At 33.2% G+C, this 21164-nt stretch overlaps 2 protein-coding genes across 3 annotated transcripts; one reads left to right on the top strand and one right to left on the bottom strand.

The window, feature by feature from the left end:
* The first annotated feature begins 5744 nt into the window (after window positions 1-5744).
* On the top strand, window positions 5745-7982 carry LOC105955526 (putative aquaporin PIP2-1). Its single transcript, XM_012979265.2, has 4 exons — window positions 5745-6152; window positions 6235-6530; window positions 7467-7607; window positions 7693-7982. Exons 1-4 carry the CDS (start codon window positions 5864-5866, stop codon window positions 7810-7812), a joined length of 846 nt encoding a protein of 281 aa, XP_012834719.1. The 5' UTR covers window positions 5745-5863; the 3' UTR covers window positions 7813-7982.
* A 1322-nt stretch (window positions 7983-9304) lies between these two features.
* On the bottom strand, window positions 9305-20892 carry LOC105955527 (vacuolar protein sorting-associated protein 53 A). 2 transcript variants are annotated; one of them, XM_012979267.2, is made up of 26 exons: window positions 20569-20892; window positions 20383-20456; window positions 19829-19923; window positions 19047-19103; window positions 18743-18893; window positions 17600-17670; window positions 17266-17390; window positions 16859-17019; window positions 16605-16746; window positions 16030-16093; window positions 15212-15394; window positions 15067-15108; window positions 14579-14683; window positions 14422-14481; window positions 13898-13975; window positions 13133-13240; window positions 12988-13053; window positions 12213-12290; window positions 11990-12123; window positions 11817-11910; window positions 11234-11311; window positions 10969-11031; window positions 10372-10440; window positions 10204-10299; window positions 9616-9947; window positions 9305-9527 (listed from the first exon to the last, which is right to left on the bottom strand). In XM_012979267.2, exons 2-25 carry the CDS (start codon window positions 20438-20440, stop codon window positions 9657-9659), a joined length of 2469 nt encoding a protein of 822 aa, XP_012834721.2. In that variant the 5' UTR covers window positions 20441-20456; window positions 20569-20892; the 3' UTR covers window positions 9305-9527; window positions 9616-9656. The 2 variants fall into 2 exon arrangements, with proteins under 2 accessions (XP_012834721.2, XP_012834720.2); XM_012979266.2 differs by having other exon boundaries at window positions 9305-9947.
* Between the last annotated feature and the right edge of the window lie 272 nt (window positions 20893-21164).

Here is a 21164-nt window from a genome sequence, read left to right as displayed (position 1 = left end):
GGAAGGAGCCGGGTTTGGGGGGTTTCTCGGCTTTGACCAATAATAAACCACCCTTTTAGCCTTCTTTTTCTCTTCTCTTCCCTTTTTTTTTTTTTAAATTAATTATTTTTTATTTACTTATAATATTAATTAAATAATAATAATAATAATAATAATAATAATAATAATTTAATAAAAATATATATTTTGCATTCACATTAACTTTCGATAGATATATGCACCGCGTAACTTTAATTGTTATAAAATGTAATTATATACTTCAAATAATATCTAAATTTTAATATTTAAGATGTAAATTCCACTTTCTCCATATATTTTGGTTCAGTATCATTTTACCACCCTCTATTATTTTCGATTGCATTGATTTGTCCCCCATGCACTTGAAAATTTGTATCGATGTGGCTCTTGCTGTTAGTTGTCAGACATTTGGCTTTAACACAGTTCGGCCTAAACTCTGAAATTACAAAAATGCGACCCCTCCCAGTTCAAATAATTATTAAAAAATAAAATAATAAAAAAAAAATCAAGACAACGAGAAACCACAGTCCACGGTGGCACCATATTTTTTGTTTTGTTTTTTTTAATAATTATTTAAACTGGGATGGGTGATTTTTTAATTTCAGACTTAGATCAAACGGTGTTAATGTCAAATGTCTGAAAACTAACGGAGATGGCCATATTGAGACACTTTCAAGTATGGGAAAGCAAATCAATACAATCGAGAGTAGAAGGGAATAAAATGATATTGAGCAAAAGTACGTCGGATAGTGGAATTTACTTGATTTTTTATAGACGAATTATGTATAATATCAGAACTACACAATCATTACTAGATTGATATGAAGACAAAAATGTATTATGAATTCATTATCATTTTAATCCAAATTTATCTAATATAAGTAATCGAAACATAATTCTTCATTGGCTAACTAATTCGTTATTCGGTAAGATCTACGGTTCATTGTATTAGTAGAATTAAAGATTTTAAAGTTTAATATTAAACCTAATGTTTTTAATACTAATACTAATACTATATAAATTGCGGTGATATGATATCAACTAATTTTATTGAATGGAAAAATTTAACTGCGGACTTCAACTTTTATAGTTAAATTAGTTTGAATTTTCTTAATTCAGCGTGCTATTAACTCATAGTATTTAATTAATATAAGGTTTAATAGTGAAAACAAAGAGAGCTAAGCATATATAGTAATGAAGAATTAATTTTTATTTTTATTTTCATTTTCATTTACTAGCACGTCTTTTACCTTTTCTCTACGTGTATACATCATATATATATATATATATATATATATATATATATATTTATATTATATATTATGTGACTAGTAATTGTTCACATAGATAATGACACGGCTACTACACGTTTTGACTTAAGAAAATTGACTTAATATTTTATAAAAATTGAGGAAAATGAAAACGAAATAGGTCCAAAATAGTCACATTATTAAATATAAATAATTATATTTATATGGACTTATATACAAAAGCCCAATACTAAATTGAGCCCAAAGTATAGTAAAGCTCATTGCGAAACAAGAAAATTGTTTTGATCTAATTTAAGAATCTATTTTGCAAGGCCCAATTAATTTTGAAAATGACATACTTTTTCTTTTTATTTTTCATTTTTTTCGCAAACACCACCTAAATAAAGAATTAAGTTGGTTTTCGATAACGTGGAAAGAACAATTAAATTTCTCCTGAATATACTTCTACTGAAAGATGACCACACGTTAGTTTTGATTGTTTAGTTCGTCATATGATCTTGTCGATGTAGACACAAAACAAAATCAAATCAAATCAAAACAATTTATACAAAAACAAAATTATAGGATTAAATTAGTTACTAAAATTGGAATCCAAAGATATGGTTGAATTTTCAACTTAACTTTTTTTCCAGTATTAGTAGGTATATTGTACATGTTACACATCACGAAATACATCTTATAAACATGTATTCAATATATATATATATATATATATATATATATATATATATATATATATATATATATATATATATATATATATATATATATATATATTGGATACGAGCCCGATTGTCCAAATACCCAATATTGACTTAACACCGTACACAAAGCTCGAAGGCGATCCAAGCCTAAGATCGAGTCATATACTAACTGCTGAAGTCTACAAAATAGCCCCGCATAGGGTATGTATAAGCGGCGAATGTGACTACATTCGGCTGAATATTAGAAATATGGACGGAAAACCTGCACCGTGACGTGAACTGAAAAGAGGACCACCAACCAACAATGAGCTCACTTAAGGTAGTTCAGAGCAACAGTGGAGTGACCCGAGTCGCATAAAGAGTATGCAAATCGCCTTCAGAAGGTAAATTGAACTCGCAACAAATCACGTCACCCTACACATGCATCGTGTTTTTATCAAGAGTGTAGCATAAAGGTACACAAGAGGATGGACGGCAACAAGAGTGAAGCATATGCCGGTGGTGCTATAGTAGATATGTATGTTCCATGAGTCAAACTTTAGTCAAACCCTAGAATCTTAGATCTATTATTCTTCTAACTCAATTTAAAAAGAACAAAACAAGAATTCAATTATTGAATTATACATCACAGATTTGAGATTTACAGTGCAAATTTCGTACATTATTTAATAATGTACTAATGTAAACATAATATTATATCATATAATACACCTAATTCTTAATTTGTTTTGGAATTATAATTAAATAGAAAATTGTCCCTTTGTTGATTAACCTTATTATATTATATATATAAGTATAATACTATAATATGTGAAATAAAGAAAAAAGTAAATATGTAAATACAAAATATAGTGAGGGGCTTTGTTTGTTGTTTGGGCCATTTTTTGGCATGTGCTGTGAGAGAGTGTTCAGACAGAATGAGTTTTTATTAGATAATCTCTACAATGACGTGTCAATGAATCAATCAAGCCCACTTCTTTTAAATAATAATATATTCCTACCTTTTTCATCATATATATTTATATTTTTTTATTAAATGTAAATTAAAATAAATTAGACAAATAGTACGAGTCTGCGCTGTCATATTCTTGGAATTTACCATTTTACCACACCATAAATATCAAAAGAATTAAATAAATTATATAACAACAAAATTTCACCGCGTAACAACAACCTCGATCAATACCGTTTTCACTGAGTCGGTATCAATAAATTATTATTTAAACGAGATTATTAATTGATTGAGATTTTGCTGTATTGCTAAACAAAATATTTCATTAACTAATGTCACCTATCATATATATACACACACAACACTCAAACATGTATTTAATTTTAAATCATTTTCTAAATTTATAAAAAAGAACACTTGAAATATACAATTTACAATTTTAAAAAGGTGAGAAATGTATGAACAATGTCCACTACAAAACCAATCATTTTCCAAATAGTAACACCAATAATTTTGCTTAGGCAACACTACTTGTCTAAAAAGTCATGTCTACTAAATCATCTTTTAAAGAGCATTTTCCTCTCCCATTCTTTAATATTCACCCAATCATCATTCATATGTACTTCTTTTCTTGATTTTTCATTATAGTCCACACTCGTTTTTTTATTATTATTAATGGAAGGTTGATATACATTTAAGATTTTATATATTTTTTAATTTAGTTTTTTTTTTTATTAAGTGAAATTTGAAGGAATTTGTGAAGTGTCCAAACTAGGGAATCTATAGAATTGATCACTTCATCCTTAAAAAGCTATATTTCTAGACCAATGTGATTGATAAAGTTCAATTCAAACTTGATTTGATAAGTCACATTCAATTCAATAATTGATAACAAGATTCAAGATTCAAGTATAAATTTTGTGAAGCTATACAAAAAAATATATAAACTCGAGCAATATCAAATTTAACTGGACTGGACTCTTTTAAACTGTATTACTTCTTTTAAACTGTATTACTGTTGAGCCAAAAAAACAAAATTAGGATAAAATACGTGTATCTTTTAGGTAAAACTAAATAACTTACAGATCTATATGTATTGTTTAATTACAAATACCCACTTAGCTATTTTTTCGTGTTACAACTATACATTTATGGAGTTATGAGTAATAAAATCTTGAAACTTCCATGAAGTGTTTGTTCTGAATTTTCCAATTTACTCCTAAGGGTACACGTAACTTACCCATTGTTTGTTGAATAAAATTATAATAGGCGGCAGCTAGTTTTAGGGATGTATTTGTAATTAATAATACTATAGGGATTTGTAAGCCATTTAGTCTTACACCAAGAAGGTATCCGTAATTTACCCAAAAAATAATAGATTTTACTTATTTTCTTCATTTGTTTTCCACTATGAGATGAGAACTCACTTTATTGTGCAATATATAAATATAAAAATAATTACTATATTTTAATTGGTAAAAAAATTCTCCAAATCTTTCACAATCAACACAATATTGAAAAAGTGTGGATGGGATTGGGCCCACAAGCCCAACCGCCAATTCATCACAGGCCTTGAATGAAAGCCCTCCTTTTCCACTGCTATTTATTTTCTCACAAGACCAAGGAGTGATCCACAGCGCTCCACGTGTCCTTTACTAATTTTTCTCAAATATTTAAACGAATTATCTGCAAATAAAATATCATATATATTCCAATGAGAAAATGGAAATTAAAATTTGTAAAATTCAAAGTGATTTGTTTTTACCAAAATAAAAAAAAATGTATTAATGAATTTCTTTTGGTAATATTTATTAACATAATGATTTTTTTTTATTTAGTAACACTACTTAATAAATGATTAATTCAAATCTATGTTTCAATACACAATAAGTGAGAAGTTTTTATTTTATGTTTTATTTTAAATTTCACCTCTTTCAATGAACCCCGTCTCAAACTGAAATTTCAGCATTAGTAAATGCGAAAATCAGATTTTGGATTTTCAATAGTAAATGTGTACCATTAAAATCAGATTTTTAGGGTCCACTTTGCGAGAGTCTTTATCACACCACAATGCCGGCATGCTACATCCGATGAAATACATCGGATGATACTAACCGTTAATCAGCCCATAATCGTATACACACGTATGTGTATGTGTATTTAATGAAAAGTTATTTCACCACATCAATAGTTAATACGTGCCATTCAATCAGTGCATTTCACTGTGGTGTAGCAGCTCAACGACCACGCGATGGACATGTAATACATTAATACATGGGGGGGAAAGAAAAATTGAATAGAAACTCTTTTCATGTTTCTTGATTTCCAGTTATCTTTCACAACTTATATTTATGACCAATTAATAATTTTTTTTATTTTTTACCTTTTTAATAAAGAAATCCACAACCAACAACCAACTATATAGTTGTATTGAATAAATCTACACTCTGGTATAATAATACTATGACTTCTCACAATATAGAGGATACCTCATAATGATGTTCATAATTAAGAAAAACAATTATCATTTTTTTTCGTAAACTTTACCTTAGGGAGTTTTTCGTAATTTTGCCATATAATTTATTATAATTTGGGAATTTGGTGAATATGGATCGCACTAGAGAATAGGTAGCCGTTAAAACACAGAAAATGATGGAAAAGGTGGTGGGCCCACATCTCTCGTGGGTCGGTGGCCCATTGGACGGCCCAATTTCCACCTCATTTTAAATTAATAATATATTAATTAATTAACATAATCATATTACATTATTACTACTAATTATTCACTTAATCTTTTCCACCACCCATAAATACCCCCCACACCACCCCCCTTCTTTGCTTCCATACTCTCTCTCTCTCACTACAACTACACTCTCTCTCTTTCTCTCTCTAACTTTTTTCTCTCTCTAAGCGGCGGGATGGCGAAGGACGTGGCGGAGCAAGGCTCTTTCGGTGCGAAGGACTACCACGACCCGCCGCCGGCGCCGCTGATCGACGCGGAGGAGCTGACGAAGTGGTCCTTCTACAGGGCTGTCATAGCTGAGTTCATAGCCACTCTTCTCTTCCTGTACATCACCGTCGCGACGGTGATCGGGTACAAGAGCCAGGCGGCGGTGGACGAGTGCGGCGGCGTCGGAATTCTCGGCATTGCATGGGCCTTCGGCGGCATGATCTTCGTTCTCGTCTACTGCACCGCTGGAATTTCCGGTCTGTCGTACTTTTTTTTCTTTCTTTTTTTTTAATTTTATTTCCTAATAATAATTTTAATTAAATATTTATTTATGTGAAGGGGGGCATATAAACCCGGCGGTGACATTCGGGCTTTTCTTGGCCCGAAAAGTGTCGTTGGTGAGGGCGGTGATGTACATGGTGGCGCAGTGTTTGGGGGCGATTTGTGGAGTTGGGCTTGTTAAGGCGTTCCAGAGTTCGCTATACAAGAAGTACGGCGGCGGCGCTAATGGGCTGTCCGCCGACTACAGCACCGGAGTTGGGCTCGCCGCCGAGATCATCGGAACTTTCGTCCTTGTCTACACCGTTTTCTCCGCCACTGACCCCAAAAGGAGCGCCAGAGATTCTCACGTCCCTGTAAGAACTCACTTCACACACACACATAGTAACACGTGTGTAAATATATATATTTAAAAAATACATATTTCTAGTACGTGTAGATACACCACCCACTACGTGTGAAATAGTGTAAATCTGAGTCATATTAAGAAAAAAATGTGCGTTGCAACTTTGGGATGCATCTTTTCAAGAAATTCACTCCTCAAATTCTGTAAAGTGACTTTGGAATTTAGTACCATACACACATATGAATATATAGGCCCCCACTTTGTTGTATGTCACACTCTAGGTAATTTTATCGGGTTTTATTACATATTTTTCACACATTCGCATGTGTATCAGAACTTCTTTAGGTAATTTTATCGGGTTTTATACACATTTTACACACTTTCACATATACATCAGACCTTCTTTAGGTAATTTTATCGGGTTTATTATATATATTTTACACACATTCACATGTATATCTGTGATTCTATTATCATTGTGTATAAATCATATATATGTGAAAATATTTCAAGAAAAGTATAAAGAAAGAATGGAGTGCATTTAGTTTTTGTCATGTGGTATGAAAACTAGGTTGTCCTTTTGTTAATTAAATAATAATTACCACAATCCCTAAATAAATAAAATAACATGTTTGCTAAATTCCACAAAGATAATAATTTAATGGTTTAGAAAATCTTACGCATACGTTGTTTGTCATAAAAGTAATATAATTTAGTACATAGCGATTTTATTATTTTATTTTTGGAATTAATATAATAAATAATAATTTGAGAATGCCAAATAACCTCGATCAATCGCTTAAATAATATTTTGTTTCTGGTCCCGACTCGGTAAAAACATATTAAATTATTAGTTCAGTAATTTATTATTTCACTAAATTAATAGAATTTTTTATATTCGACTCTATTAATTTACAGAGGTTTAACCGTGTATACAAATATTTAGGTATTGGCACCTCTACCCATTGGATTTGCAGTATTCATGGTTCATTTGGCCACAATTCCGATCACCGGCACCGGAATTAACCCAGCTAGGAGTCTTGGAGCTGCAGTTATCTTGAATAACGATGCCGGGTGGAATGACCATGTACCAAAATTACTTGCATCTTTAAATCAATTTCATCTGGTTATTTAATTACATTTATTTATTTAATTTATGAAATGTGTTGCAGTGGATCTTTTGGGTAGGGCCCTTCATTGGTGCAGCCATTGCAGCATTCTACCACCAGTTCATATTGAGGGCAGGAGCAGTTAAAGCACTTGGTTCATTCAGGAGCAGCAACCATGTTTAATTATTATTAATATTTACTAATTATTCCTGTTATTATTATAATTTAAATCCCTTTTCTTTTTCTTGTTTTTCTTTTTTCATGCTTTGTTTTCGAGTAGAAGAAAAATGGAACAAGAGACGAGATCCTTTTCGTGTTAATTATGAATAATCGTTTTTCGTTTTTAATTTTAATCTTGTGTTTTTAGGTTTTAATTTTATGCATGTGAAATTAATATAGAAATTGTTAATGGACAAAAGAATATTCTTAATGACAAAAGAGACAACATATATACTAACAAAACCAATATTTAACCTGCTTAGCACAAGATCCAAGATAAACTACCTGCCAGGTATAACAATCATGCTTACTTAACTGTTATTTTTAATGCAGGTCCTAATCATCATCACACAAATTAAATGGGAAAATAGAGGGTTAATTAATTAGCACAAATTAATAATAAAAAATTAGGGTAAATTACACCAGCAACCCTGAAGTATGCTTAAATAACTTTAAGGTCCTTGTTGTATCGATAATTACACCCACCCCTGAAACTTAGTTAGAAACTCCAATGGCATAATGCATTGGATACATTATTCCGATAGAGTTCTAACGGACTATTACTTTTAGCTAGTGGTGAAGACAACGTAGAGTTTCTAGCTATGTTTCAGGGGTGAGTGTAATTATCGATACCACAGGGACCTTAAAATTATTTTAGCATACCAAAAGGGGTGCGGGTATAATTTACCCTAAAAAATATCAATAAATTAAAATAAATTTATTTAATAAACCGTAGATATATATATATATATATATATATAGGGTTGATGTTTCAGCCTACCTAATTAAAGACAGCCATAATCCATTGTCACAACTTGACAAAGATTTATGTAGTGGCTAGAATTATAAAGCACGGCCCCTACCTATTTAATTAAGTGCTGCTAAAGCAAAACTTAGCTTTGTGTCTTAGGTTAGGCTTTTAACATATTTATGTTAACCTACTTGCTAATAAAAGCTCGATATTAAAATGTGTAACGATAAATATTATTTCAAATTTCTAGGGCGTATTTCGACTAGTTTCATGTACGGTTCAGTTGCTGGTACGTACTATACTTGGATTTTAAGTTTCGATTACAGTTAACTCCCTACCTACACTGAAATGTCGGGAATACCCTTCACTTTATATATCAGAATTACAACTACACTTCATTTCCACTTAAAAAAGACGCGTGTTCTAATGAAACACATTGCAATACTTATTTATTTACCTCGAAACGTGTTTCAATATTTCTTTTTCGCCAAACAACGTTTTTCAAAGACGTGTTCCGACAAACATTTTCGAAAAAAATGTGTCCAACAACATTTTCGGGCATCAACACAAGAAGGATCTGAAATTAGAAGTCGGAGAAGAACGGAAACTATGTTCTGGAAAAACGTAAATTAAAGTATAAAATCTATATAAAGCAGTTGGCGAATATGACTAGCATACTCAACTTCTAAATATATGGACTGCACATGATACTTTTCAACTCATCAAAATGTTGCAAAAAAAGAGCCATACATCGCATATTAGTACACAAATAAATACATTCTTAAGTTCGCAAATAGAAAACTCGAAAAAAAAAAATTACTAATCAGGAAGCTGCATATCAAGAAATCCCCCAAAAAAAAAAAACTCGAGAGAAAGGAAAGGAACCTAACCAGAGTAGGCAAATGATGTAACTTCGTCACTTCCCATACTATAAAAAAGTTTCTTATGAGTAAATATAAAGACAATAAGTTAGAAAGATATTATACGGCACTCCAAGAGAGGAAACAAAACCTAACCAGAGTAGGACAAATGATGTTAACGCCTTCACGTTTTTTGATCAACCAGTGAAGAGCTTTCTGAGGGGTCCATCTTTACGGTCTCTGGTAGTTGACTCGGTCAAAGCTAGAATTCTCCTGATTCCGTTTGTGGCAGCACCTCTCCCAAGTGCAGCAGCTCTTGCCACTATTTCTTCCTTCAGAGGAATTATTCCTGCATTTGTCGATGGATTAGGTGCAATTGAGGTGTTAGATGTGGCTGGATTTGCTGTCTTCATGGATGGTTGATAAGCCCCTGCTCCACGTTTGTTATAATCGTCTAGTATGCTTTGTTGGTCAACCCTTTTGAGGCCCTAAAATAGTGATTAAATGAAAACAAAAAGATAAGCAAGAAGATAAAAATCTTAGCAAAATAACAAAATTATGATGCAAAATGTCGTCATTATACACCAGCAACGTAATATATATAAGATAAGAGGAACCCAAACTTTTCATCGAGACAAGCATGTATATGTCACGAGTTAGCGAAAAGGAAATATTTTGAATTATTGATTTAGAGTATTTGCTGAAAAAACAAATTCAAGAAAGTTGATGACGGGAGAGAAGAACCTTTAGATCGAGAATCCGCTGGAACTCTCCAGGTGTACCCTCAGGCAGCAGAGCACAATATGTATCTGCTACAGAGTCTATAGGGGACAGTATGACCTGTACGGGGAAAGGGTATGGATAAGCACCACTTTTAAGTAACACAAAAAACTTAGTGTAATGAAATTGTACCTTTAAGAGTGCTTCAGCTTTGCTCATTTCGCGGCTTACGAATTTTGAGTAGCCAGTAACAGCAGATACCTGTACAGAGAAACAAATCATTCGTTTTCAGGGCGTTCATCTCATCATGGTGAAAAATGATACCATAATTTAGAACCTTTTAAGACTGAAGTTTTGAAAAGGACTTTCGGAATTCAAAATTTTGATGTGGTAAAAGCAGAAGGAAGGGGAAGACTTAAGATTAGTATGCAAGTTTATAGTTGGTGCCGTTCTACTGACTTCCAGTAGCTCACACTCCACAGAAATCTACAGCAATCAGCCTTTAATCACTTAAGATATAAATTGCCATTTTTCAAGTTAAGTCTTTATAAGGAGATATCTATGCTTTATTTGGCCACTCCATGGATGAACAAGTAGGCGAAATTCGGAAGATAAGGATAGATGTGCAACTCCTACTTGCCTTCATTTGCAGAAAAATGATAAAAATCGAGAAAATAGTAAGCCCTTCAAAGATGACGTGACAAAACAATGATGTTTAAAACATGTTTTATTTTTTTGGCAGTACTAAATATAATTAGTGGCTGCCCTCTTTAGGTTCTGCTATCTTACCTGTTTTCCAAGGGAAGGAATTTCCAGAAGAATTGTTTTTACAGCTTGTGTATCGAGCAGCATCTGCATATTTTCAGAATATAAGTTTCATACTTGTAAATGAAAATAACAGCTAAATGCATTTTCGGTTCACTATACACTAGGACATAATCATTTGGAAAAATTATCACATAAAATCAGTTGCCTGCTGATTGAATTGCCATATGACCAGGTGAACTCGTGCAAAATATTGAAAGGAAACAGAAAGAGTTGGAATAATAAATACTTGTTGCGCTCCTGTCTCAGATATTTGCTTGCATTTGAAAATATTGAGGTAGAATCGTGGACCAAGAGATGAAGCAAGCTGCAAATATCAATACAAGAATGAGCACTGAATCATAGAAAATGTAATAGCGAGTGAATAATCATGGATCAGTTTCAGGCAATTGCTGTTTATTAGTAGTACATGTGCCTGTGAAATTTCCAACTCCAACTATGTAGTACTTGGTGAAAGAAAAGAGCTTTACTAATTAGTTACTCGGAACATGAAGACGAAAATAATGCAGCAATGATTATTTCTCTATTCAAACCCTCCCTTGCATAGCGACAGGAAGAATTTACAAATCTAACCTATTCAGATCAAACAGACAGATTTCTACAAAGTACACCCAGGGAGAGTAAATAGTAAGGGATCAAAAAGAAGTTCAAGTATAGTTTCAAGTAAATTCAATAGTTTAGAGAGCTGACGTTTTTTGGGAATAAAAACGTACTTGCACAGGAAATAAATAGTCAGCACCTACAAGTTTTGTACTCAGACTAAAGAGCAGCAATATAAGTGGATGAACAATAAAAAATAGTAATTTATTCACCTTATCAAGAAAGAATTGGAAGTATATAGGAGAAAGAAGCCTTCCAAGTACAGGAATGCTAGCACCCACAATTGTGTTTATGGCATTCACATATCTGCAGGAATAGAAATAAGATTATTAACAGATAAAAGGGCATATTCGGCTTCTCAGCTATTGACTTATGGGCATCTTACTCAGATTGGTCCCCAACATTCTCAAGCGTGCCCCAAGGAACACGTGTCATTGCAGCCATTTCAGCATCAAATTTAGTTTCAATACCATTTACAAGTGTTATCAATGCTTTTGTTATAACTGCTGAGAACTCGTCCTGCACCGTACAAACAGTAGCTTTATAAAATGTAGGCCTGAGAGAGAAAGGAACAGCGGTGAAACACAAACACGAGAATATTTTTTTACCTGTACTTCAGACATGTCAATCCTATCTGCGAATTGCGGATCAACTATTTTGGACACGTTTTCAGCCAACTCCTCTGACTGATGAATATAAAATAGGAATGAGTCTTATATAAAAAGAAATAAAAGGAAATAAAATCCGTGATATCACATTTAACCACTTTATTCTCATATGATACAAGACTAAAATCTACAGCAGACTTGTTGAACATCCAATCACTCCATATTATTGATCAATCAGAGAATACCACTAAAATCAATAGATGTTTTCTAATACAAGAAATCTATACAAGGTCAGACATCAAGTGCCCTGTTCACTTGATATTTGATAGATGAATGCCATTTACTCTAATAGAACACCAAATCTTTGCTGCAAGACCCAATTCTGCAGTAACAGTCACATTCGCCCGTAAAAGCTGCTGCTATTTTTGCTACAACTCTATAATTAGGAGAAGTGTAATCAATACTTACATCAAGAAAACATAAAGTTTACTTCCCAGACATCATTTGAGGTTCAGTTAGCAATGATTCAATGACTAATTGATGCAAACAATACATGGTTGAGAAGCCTGTCTTGAATGCATGAACTCCATGACAAGAAATCAAGATTCTCTTGCCACTAAAATCCTAAAGTTACTATTTGAGGTACTACTAACAAGCAAGCCTAGCTATTTGTGAATTACATCTTTCTGTATCTTGTGCATTTAAAAGCAATCAGCATGCTAGTTTACAGAATTAATTTGATCATGACCAATAAAGGTAGCATTTAGAAACGAACCGTCTTGTGGCAATATTCAGCTGTGTTAACTATATAACAGATAAGACGTTCATCCTTGTCAGATGTCTGCAGAAAACAGCCAGTCAGTGGGAGCATAAATAGTAAGTACAGCATAATATTATAATAATAAACAACAAAAGGGTACTTTGATTTGGCCATCCATCCCTGTGGCAGCTGCTACAATTCCTGTGCCACCCTTCGGCAATCTTGCAAAAAGTTTCGTAGCATATGCTTTAAGAATTCTTTGGAATACCTAGTTACAGAACAATGGAATCTCAGAATATGGACAATGGATCTATGTGATTGAAGACCTACAGTGGAATCATGATGTAAAAATGCTCTACAATTGGTTGGAAATACCTAGCTATAGAATATATGCAGAACTAGAACGTTGCCATGCATCACTTATTACAATAACAGCGTAAAGTTGAATATCTTTAAACCCTTGGAACAATCATAAGTAGAAGCTCATTATAGATTCATTTCAGTGCAACTAAACGAGATGACTGTAAAGACATCATTTCTTCATCAAAATCATGTGAGATATTAAGATTTTGTAAAGTTTTTATCTGTATTCCTTGATCTGTCAAAATCTTATTACAAGTTTCAATTTCAAGAAAAAGGTTATAAAAGTTTGCCGAACGAAGTTTGTCATGAAGCAGGAAAATCAGTGCTGACTTACATTGAAGGACTGAAATTATAATGAGCCTCTAATTGCCTTTCTTGGTTGGAGCAAGGCTATTCAATTAATACTAAAATACTAATTAAATGCAAAAAAGTTAAAAATCTGCATGGATAGCAACTATCAGGCTGGCCAAAATCTTTAATATAATAAATTATGCTTCTTAATCTCTAGAAAATTTTCATCTATTTTATCCATAGGCATATTAACATAAATTCAATAGCGCACCTTGAACAAATTAAACAACGTCTGGCTTTTTGTCAAAGCACTGCATCTCTTTAAGCTCCTCCTAATAATCAAAAAGACCTGCATAAAACAAGAAGCAAGGATTTAGTACACGTTAAATTATCACAGAATTCAATAAAAAGAAGTTCACATATTCAAATTCACATAATTTTATCAATGTTTTTGAAATTCACATATTCCATCAGCGTAATTTAAAAGGACAGTTGAGCCCTTACTTTCAGAAGTATGAGGACCTCGAACAATAAAATAATACTTCATTTACATTTTTGTCTTAATTACGGAGAAAATAGAGCAAGACACACAAAGAATGCATCGCAATATGTTTTCTCCAACCCCGTTATGAAAACAGATTCACTTTTTCTTGCGATAAAAAAAGGGATAGAAGAAGAAATAGTGCCTAGACACACATAAACAAAATTGAATAAACTGATATATCCTGACATGCAATAATTAAATGATTGTTTGTTTGAAAAACACCATAGCCACTATGTTTTCCTTTTCTTTACCTGCATACTGCTGGATAAAATATTTGTTTGACTTCCCTCTTCAATGTCCCATGTTTCTTCCTGTAGTATAATATACGAAGGAATGTTAGTCAGGAGCAAGTAAACATGGCAGCAATTAAAAATTAAGAAACCAACAAAGAATTACAATGACCAAGACCTGGATAAGTTTCTCCAAATGCTCCATAAGTGTCTTCTCTTCCAGTTCCACATATACCCCCAAATAAGCTTCAAAGCATGACGAAATGATCCCTCTAAAATTGAACTGCCAGGTAAATCAATAGCAGTCCACACAACATAAATTAGCACCTTCATTTTTAGGTTCATGTTAAAAATGAAAATCAAGCTGCATCCTCATATGAAACAGATGGACTTGTTGTAGCAGGTTGTAGAACAAACTAAAAAATACTGTTAAATCCTAACAACTGCCAAAAAAAATAAAAAAACAGTATGAGTTGGAAATAGAATCCAACTCCTCTCAAACAAGATATAAAATTCATGTTTACCTACTCAATTATCTAAGCCCATGAATGTAAAGATAATAAACTAATACAATCATACTTAATAGGGGGAAGGATTGTGTCTGGTCGTAAAAAAAATTCTGGGCATGCATTTGTTGCTCAAAAAAAATCATAAATGAGAAATTACCCCAGCACCAGGAACTGAAAAATCTTTGTAGCCATCCTTTTCCTGATGACGAAAATAACAATGTTAGGCAGGAGCAACATGATGTAGCATGTAGCTTTGACTAGTATCTGAGACTGACTAAGTCAAGTTACAAATTCATGCATACCTCATTCTCACTTCGGTTATGTGCACCAAGTTTTTTCTCATATTTCTTTCGAATGTCTGAAACAATCTGATTGTTATCTCCCACCATATCTTCTCCAATTTCATTTCCTGATTCTCTGCTATGACTTCCACCACCAAATTTCTCTGCTAATTCTTCCTCAAACTCTAGAGTACGTTGCAATGCCTACAAGCGGCCATCAGTTAGAAGCATCACATACGTAAAACTGCTAGATAAAGTATCATCTGGTGGAAAATCTTAAATCTATTTTTGAATTGTAAAATTTGGTAGATGTCGCTTGACAGGCAAAGTGTGCAACAAGCAATGCAACATAGAAAATATGCAACCTCAAACTTCTACATGCTGATCAATAGTTCCATAGAAAAAATAATGATTACGTGTAATCAAAATATTGAGATTTTTCACATGTATCATCATTGGTGGAGCAACGTAAAAGGCTACATTGGCAAATTTTTTGTATCTTTAGTTCCTCGCATCAACAGGAAAAAAAACAACGCCATGCAGATCTAAGAATATATAAAACTTATAAGGACTTACAACGGGATGAATAAACATACACTAGGGGAAGGGGAAAAAACATGATAAACCGAAGGCTAAGTTAAACACAGAAAGCACAAAGAAGCATACAGGTGATCCTAGACTTTACAGAATATATCCCCTGATAAGTCAGTATGCAAAGGCATCAATACAGAGCAAAAACTTCAATTTGGGAACTACTTCAATGAGTTATACACCATGCTGGCAAAGAATAATCAATTTGGGAACTACTTCAGGGAACAATGTATCGAAAAGGAACTGACCAGTAACAATATGCCAACATCTGGCTTTTCTCTAAGATTGTTCAGGATATCCACAATTTGTGTCCTGCGTAAAAAGAAACCCTACATGAGTTATTATGATATCGTCTAACTTAGAACAGTCTATAATATTTTGTCAGAAATAGAAGTGGTTGTATTTTATAGTTAATAACCTCAAAAAGCCAGCACACAACCATTCAACAAATTTGTTATCACCAACACTTATTCCATGAATAAGTCAATAAACATACATCCATATTAGCACATGATATAGTTAAGGACCCCACTCTCCCTAGAAAAGAAAAGAAAACATTTTTTTTTCTAGTAATAACCTCGCGGCATATCATGTGGTCCACTGGTCCTACATGATTTAGACCAAAATTATATATATAATTTGCTGCTACATGAGTTCCAATTCTCAAGCGTAGAAAAGGATGAGTAATTGCTTGAAGTTATTGCTAGATGTCATCATATGGGTCGAACTAGGATTTGAACTGAGGGGGACAGTTTGGCCACAATTTTAAGCACTGAAAATAAGGGTTTAACCTGTGAACTCAAATGAGAGATAAATCACCAACCTCGTCAACTTGCAGAACTGGATACATAGCAGATAGGAAACATGCCATGAAGATGGGAAAATTTTCCAAATCTCCTCATTGCTTCTTAGACGACGTTTGATCCATGCATATCTTCTTTCTGTTTTGTCCAGCTTTGCCAATTCTGCCAAGTATAGAATATACCAAAAATAAGTGATAAGTCATATGTCATCAAACTCAACTTCAGAAAAGATTGAAACTAATAACGGAAATTTACATAAAGCAATTAGACAAACCTGCCCCCTCAAAAATTTGCTGATATGAAGTAAGTTCCCTGCTGCAAAAATTCTTTACCAAGTCTTCCCTGACTGATGGCTCCAACGCATCAACAACTAGGCATGCATCTGATAGCTGCTGTAGTAAATTAGTTTCTTCAGTCTCTTTCCCTGTGCCTAAGCTGTGGAGAGAAGTTGGCAGGAGGTTTGACAAATTAACAGAGAGGATAAGGAGGGCAATAAAAGGAAGAAAGTGAAAACAAAATAAAATGGACAATTCATGTATCACATAAAATGAAACCCCACCAAATAATATGTTTAGGAAAGAATCCAACTTTTATTCATGTTGCTACTTTCATAAACTTGACTTTTGGAAATAACATATAAACAAGATTCTGCTCAGATAGTAAACTTCAGGTTTAACATACCTAGAGAAGTCCGAGAACACATGTGACTTCAGAATTTGTTTGATGCTCTTAAACTTCTCCCTAAGCTCTGTGATCTTCTCAAAATCTCTATAAGCTTCAAAATGGCTGCACAGCTGGTTGACAGCCTGAAATGTATCCACCAGCAATGAATTACAGGAAAATTTAAATTAGATTAAACATATTAGAATAATTTTAAGGATATGGGCATGATATTCTTAAATCGATAAATATAGAGTTCGACCCTAAGCTAAGATTCATGTAGCTGAAATGTGTGATCTGTGTGGATCAATGAATGGCAAGAAAGGATGCAAAACATGTGCACGCCATGTAATACCTCGAGCTGTGCAGCTGCCTCCTTGTATTGTCTTTTAGACGCCATAACTTGAAGTTGTTCTACAGCAGATACTGTGATAGATAAAGGCGAGATTAGTTCTCGCCAAACCGACTAAATTTTAAAAGAAAAAAAAAATGAGTAGCTACTATCTGATGTACTCTTTAAATAATACAAAGCCCGCATGTTTCTCAACTAAACAAAAATGCAGGATATGGATTATATTAGACCCTTCAGAAACACTCAACAGGCAGTTCCAAGTTTAAATCACAAGAATTGACCTCAATTATGAGTTATAAACTCAGCTTCTTCTAGAGCTCATGAAAAAACTACTCTCGCTTTAGTCTTTGCATGTGTTAATATATGAGATTGGCCCAAATGAATTTCCAGCGTGACAAAAAGAAAAGATTTAATTACATTTTTGCAGAAACAAATCAGATTTCAACAGAATAATACTTGGGCCTGTAACAAGTGATATACGAGGAAAGGAATTCACAAGTGTTAAATGTGAGATTGAAGAAAAGTTGTCAAAATGATGGTAGAATGATGAACAAAGAATAGAAATGCAGGGAAGGAGAACAAAAAAGATATGTTGATGGTGACCCATAAGCATATTTAGCTCTGTTTATCAGATCCCGATACCATAGTTTATTCCCGACATTCATATACATCTGTTAATTTTCCTTTCTTGGGCTCTACAACCAGAAATACTTGAACATGTATCTTGTTTGCTGGCATAAATAAATATAAGCTGACAGTTATCTTCCATGTTATCCATGAATTTCTCGAACCACTCAAAATCCATCAAAACTTAAAATGGCAAAATAGCAATCAAACTAATCCCGTCACTGTCAAAGCTCTTGACAATTGGTTTTGATAAACTGAAAATAGCAAGAGAAACAAAAGGCTCTTCCCAAATTGTCAAATACCAAACAAAAATGTATGAACAAAACATGAAACAAATATCTTCAGTCTAGGTGTATCCAAATGCTCAAGCATTAAGAGTTCAACAAGTAGTCAAGTTGGCTGTATTTTATCTAAAAGAACTGAAAAACTTAAAGCCCAAACATGACCAGATATACATTTTTTTTTATAAAAGAGCCAAAATCAAATTCTCCTCAAGAGAATCAAGAGTGGAAAACTAACCTAGCATAGTAAGACGATGAAGGGCTGTAATAGTTGTAGTTATATGCTTCTTCGCAAAATCCAGTTTCTTGATGTCACGGCATATTTCCTGAACCATCGTTTCACTTTGTTCTGCTTTGGTTTTTATTTCTTGCATTTTATGAATGAGTTCCTGGTCCACGTGGTAAAATCAAATTAGCCAACAAGCAGCACTAGAGAGAACCTAAAGCTGTTGTCAGAAATGACCAAGTTACAGTAGAATAAAAGGACTCTTGCTAAACAAAATTTCTGCAGGGTAACTAACTCATGAAAGAATGAGCAAAACCTGAACCGCATGAGTTGCTGCAGCAAGATCCTCACGGGCCTTGCTCCCTGAGTTACTCTATAAAATGAAATAGACATCGAACAAGTGTTACAACAATCGAACAAGTGCCAACAAGAGGAAACATTATTGACAACAAAAATTGTGTTTCTTCTACAAGAAAGAAGTCAATAGCACCCACCAACGTGATTAACTTGTATGCATGAATCAACGTGATTAAGGTCTATGCATGGATCAATAACAAAAAAATACAACTCATCGCCTCAAGTCAAGTAATATATTATCATCTATGGATAATCCAACAGAAGAAGTTGCACATCCTGTTTTTTACATTGAGCCAATAAGACTTGTAATATATATTAAACTTTTGAATTGGGATAGAGTTACCTGACTTTAAACACTCAGTTAACTGACATTTGCTAAATGAGTTAAACTCAAAGTTCAAACCAGTCCCAAATATTATGAGTTTGACCAACTTTGAAACTTAACCACTATGAACTAAAAACGGATATCGAGTGAGCTTACATGATCTTATCCCATTGAGCCACTAGTTTCTAGTAACTAGTAACATATGATCTCATGATTCGTCTATAGAATCCAAACAAATCAAATACTGCAAACCAGCCAGTGCATTAACGTTCTTCTGATACAAATTTTTTATGAGAATTATCCAATTACAGGTTACAAGAATGTAATTCAACCAATCCATCGACAATAAAAAAAAATAGAAGTCCTCCATTTTGCTGTTTCAACGCATACAGAACCAATTAAATAGAAATACTAACCTGCTGCCGAACGGCTGTCAAAATCTCAGCATCTACTCTACGAATTTCACTATGTATTTTTTGCATAAGGGGATCAACACCAGATAGAGAAGTCTCTGCAAATCAACCGGCATCCTCATCGTCAACAAGCAAATATCTTAAATTGCTAAGAAGTACAAATATGTGAAGGTTCAAGACACCACAAGCAAGACAAACTCTACCAATTTTATAAGCCAATTATCAGACAAAAAAATCTTCAATATCATTTTCAATTACATGACAAATATAAAGGAAGTTTTGCAAGAAAATTCACACTTCAGTTCATTTTTTCATGAATACTAATTAATTCTAAATTATTATCACTGTGCTTTGTTTTCCCACAGAGATGAAAAAAAAAACATCTATTCTATTCCAATTCCTAGAAGGCAAAGATTATGCACTCCACATGAATTCAATAATTCAGAAAGACAAAAAACCAACCAATTAAAATCGGAAAAAAAAAATCATCAAATGTGTAACATAAACATCTCAAAATACGAAACATAAAGTGCGCGTGTGAATGAATATCACGTGACCTGTTGGAAACATCTGGTTGATGAAATCCAGAGCACTCTGCTTGTCAGTTGTCGCCATTGTTCGCGAAGAGAAGCTGAAACAGATCATAAAAACAGCGGATAAGCAGCCATTGGATCTGAATCGTGCACTTAATCCGCAGCTTTACTGAATTTAAAAAAAAAACATCAAATTGAAAGATATACTACCTGCTAAATTATCAGTACTCGTTCGCGCCTGATAATCACAGAGTATCGGAACTCGAACGGAAGAGAGGAAGAAGATGATCGCTCTTCTTCAATGTCGGGCGGTTCGTGTGGACCGGTTTTGCTTCAGAAGGAGTGTTCATGAAGGTCCGGTTAAATTAGTAAGGTGGAATTTTCACTTCACAGTTCTATCCAAATTAGCAATTAATATTTTTACAAATTTATATTTATTTGTACTATTTTTTTATACAATTTGTGATGATTTAGTTCTTTTTAATTTAATTTATTTAATTTAATTTTTAAAATTATGGGTCAAATACGAAATTCGTAATAATGAATCGAGCATAAACGAATTTAAAATGTGATGCATTATTTAAAAAAAAATAGTATTGCATAATTAAAATAAATAGGGTAAATTACAAACACCCCCCTGAGGTATGGTCAAATTACAAAAAACCCCCTCTTGTTTGGATAATTACATCTACCCCCTCAACTATGATTTTTTCTTAGACCTCCACCTTTATGGTGCCAAATTCAACATAGTCATCTAGATTCCGTGAAATGTGATCTAATTTGTACTCTTTTTGTGTAAAAAATAC

The sequence above is a fragment of the Erythranthe guttata genome, chromosome 6, assembly GCF_056151865.1.
Source record: "Erythranthe guttata isolate IM_541 chromosome 6, IM_541, whole genome shotgun sequence".
Taxonomy (NCBI): domain Eukaryota; kingdom Viridiplantae; phylum Streptophyta; class Magnoliopsida; order Lamiales; family Phrymaceae; genus Erythranthe; species Erythranthe guttata.
Note: the sequence above shows the minus strand (reverse complement) of the source record. Positions and strands in the feature narration are given on the sequence as shown.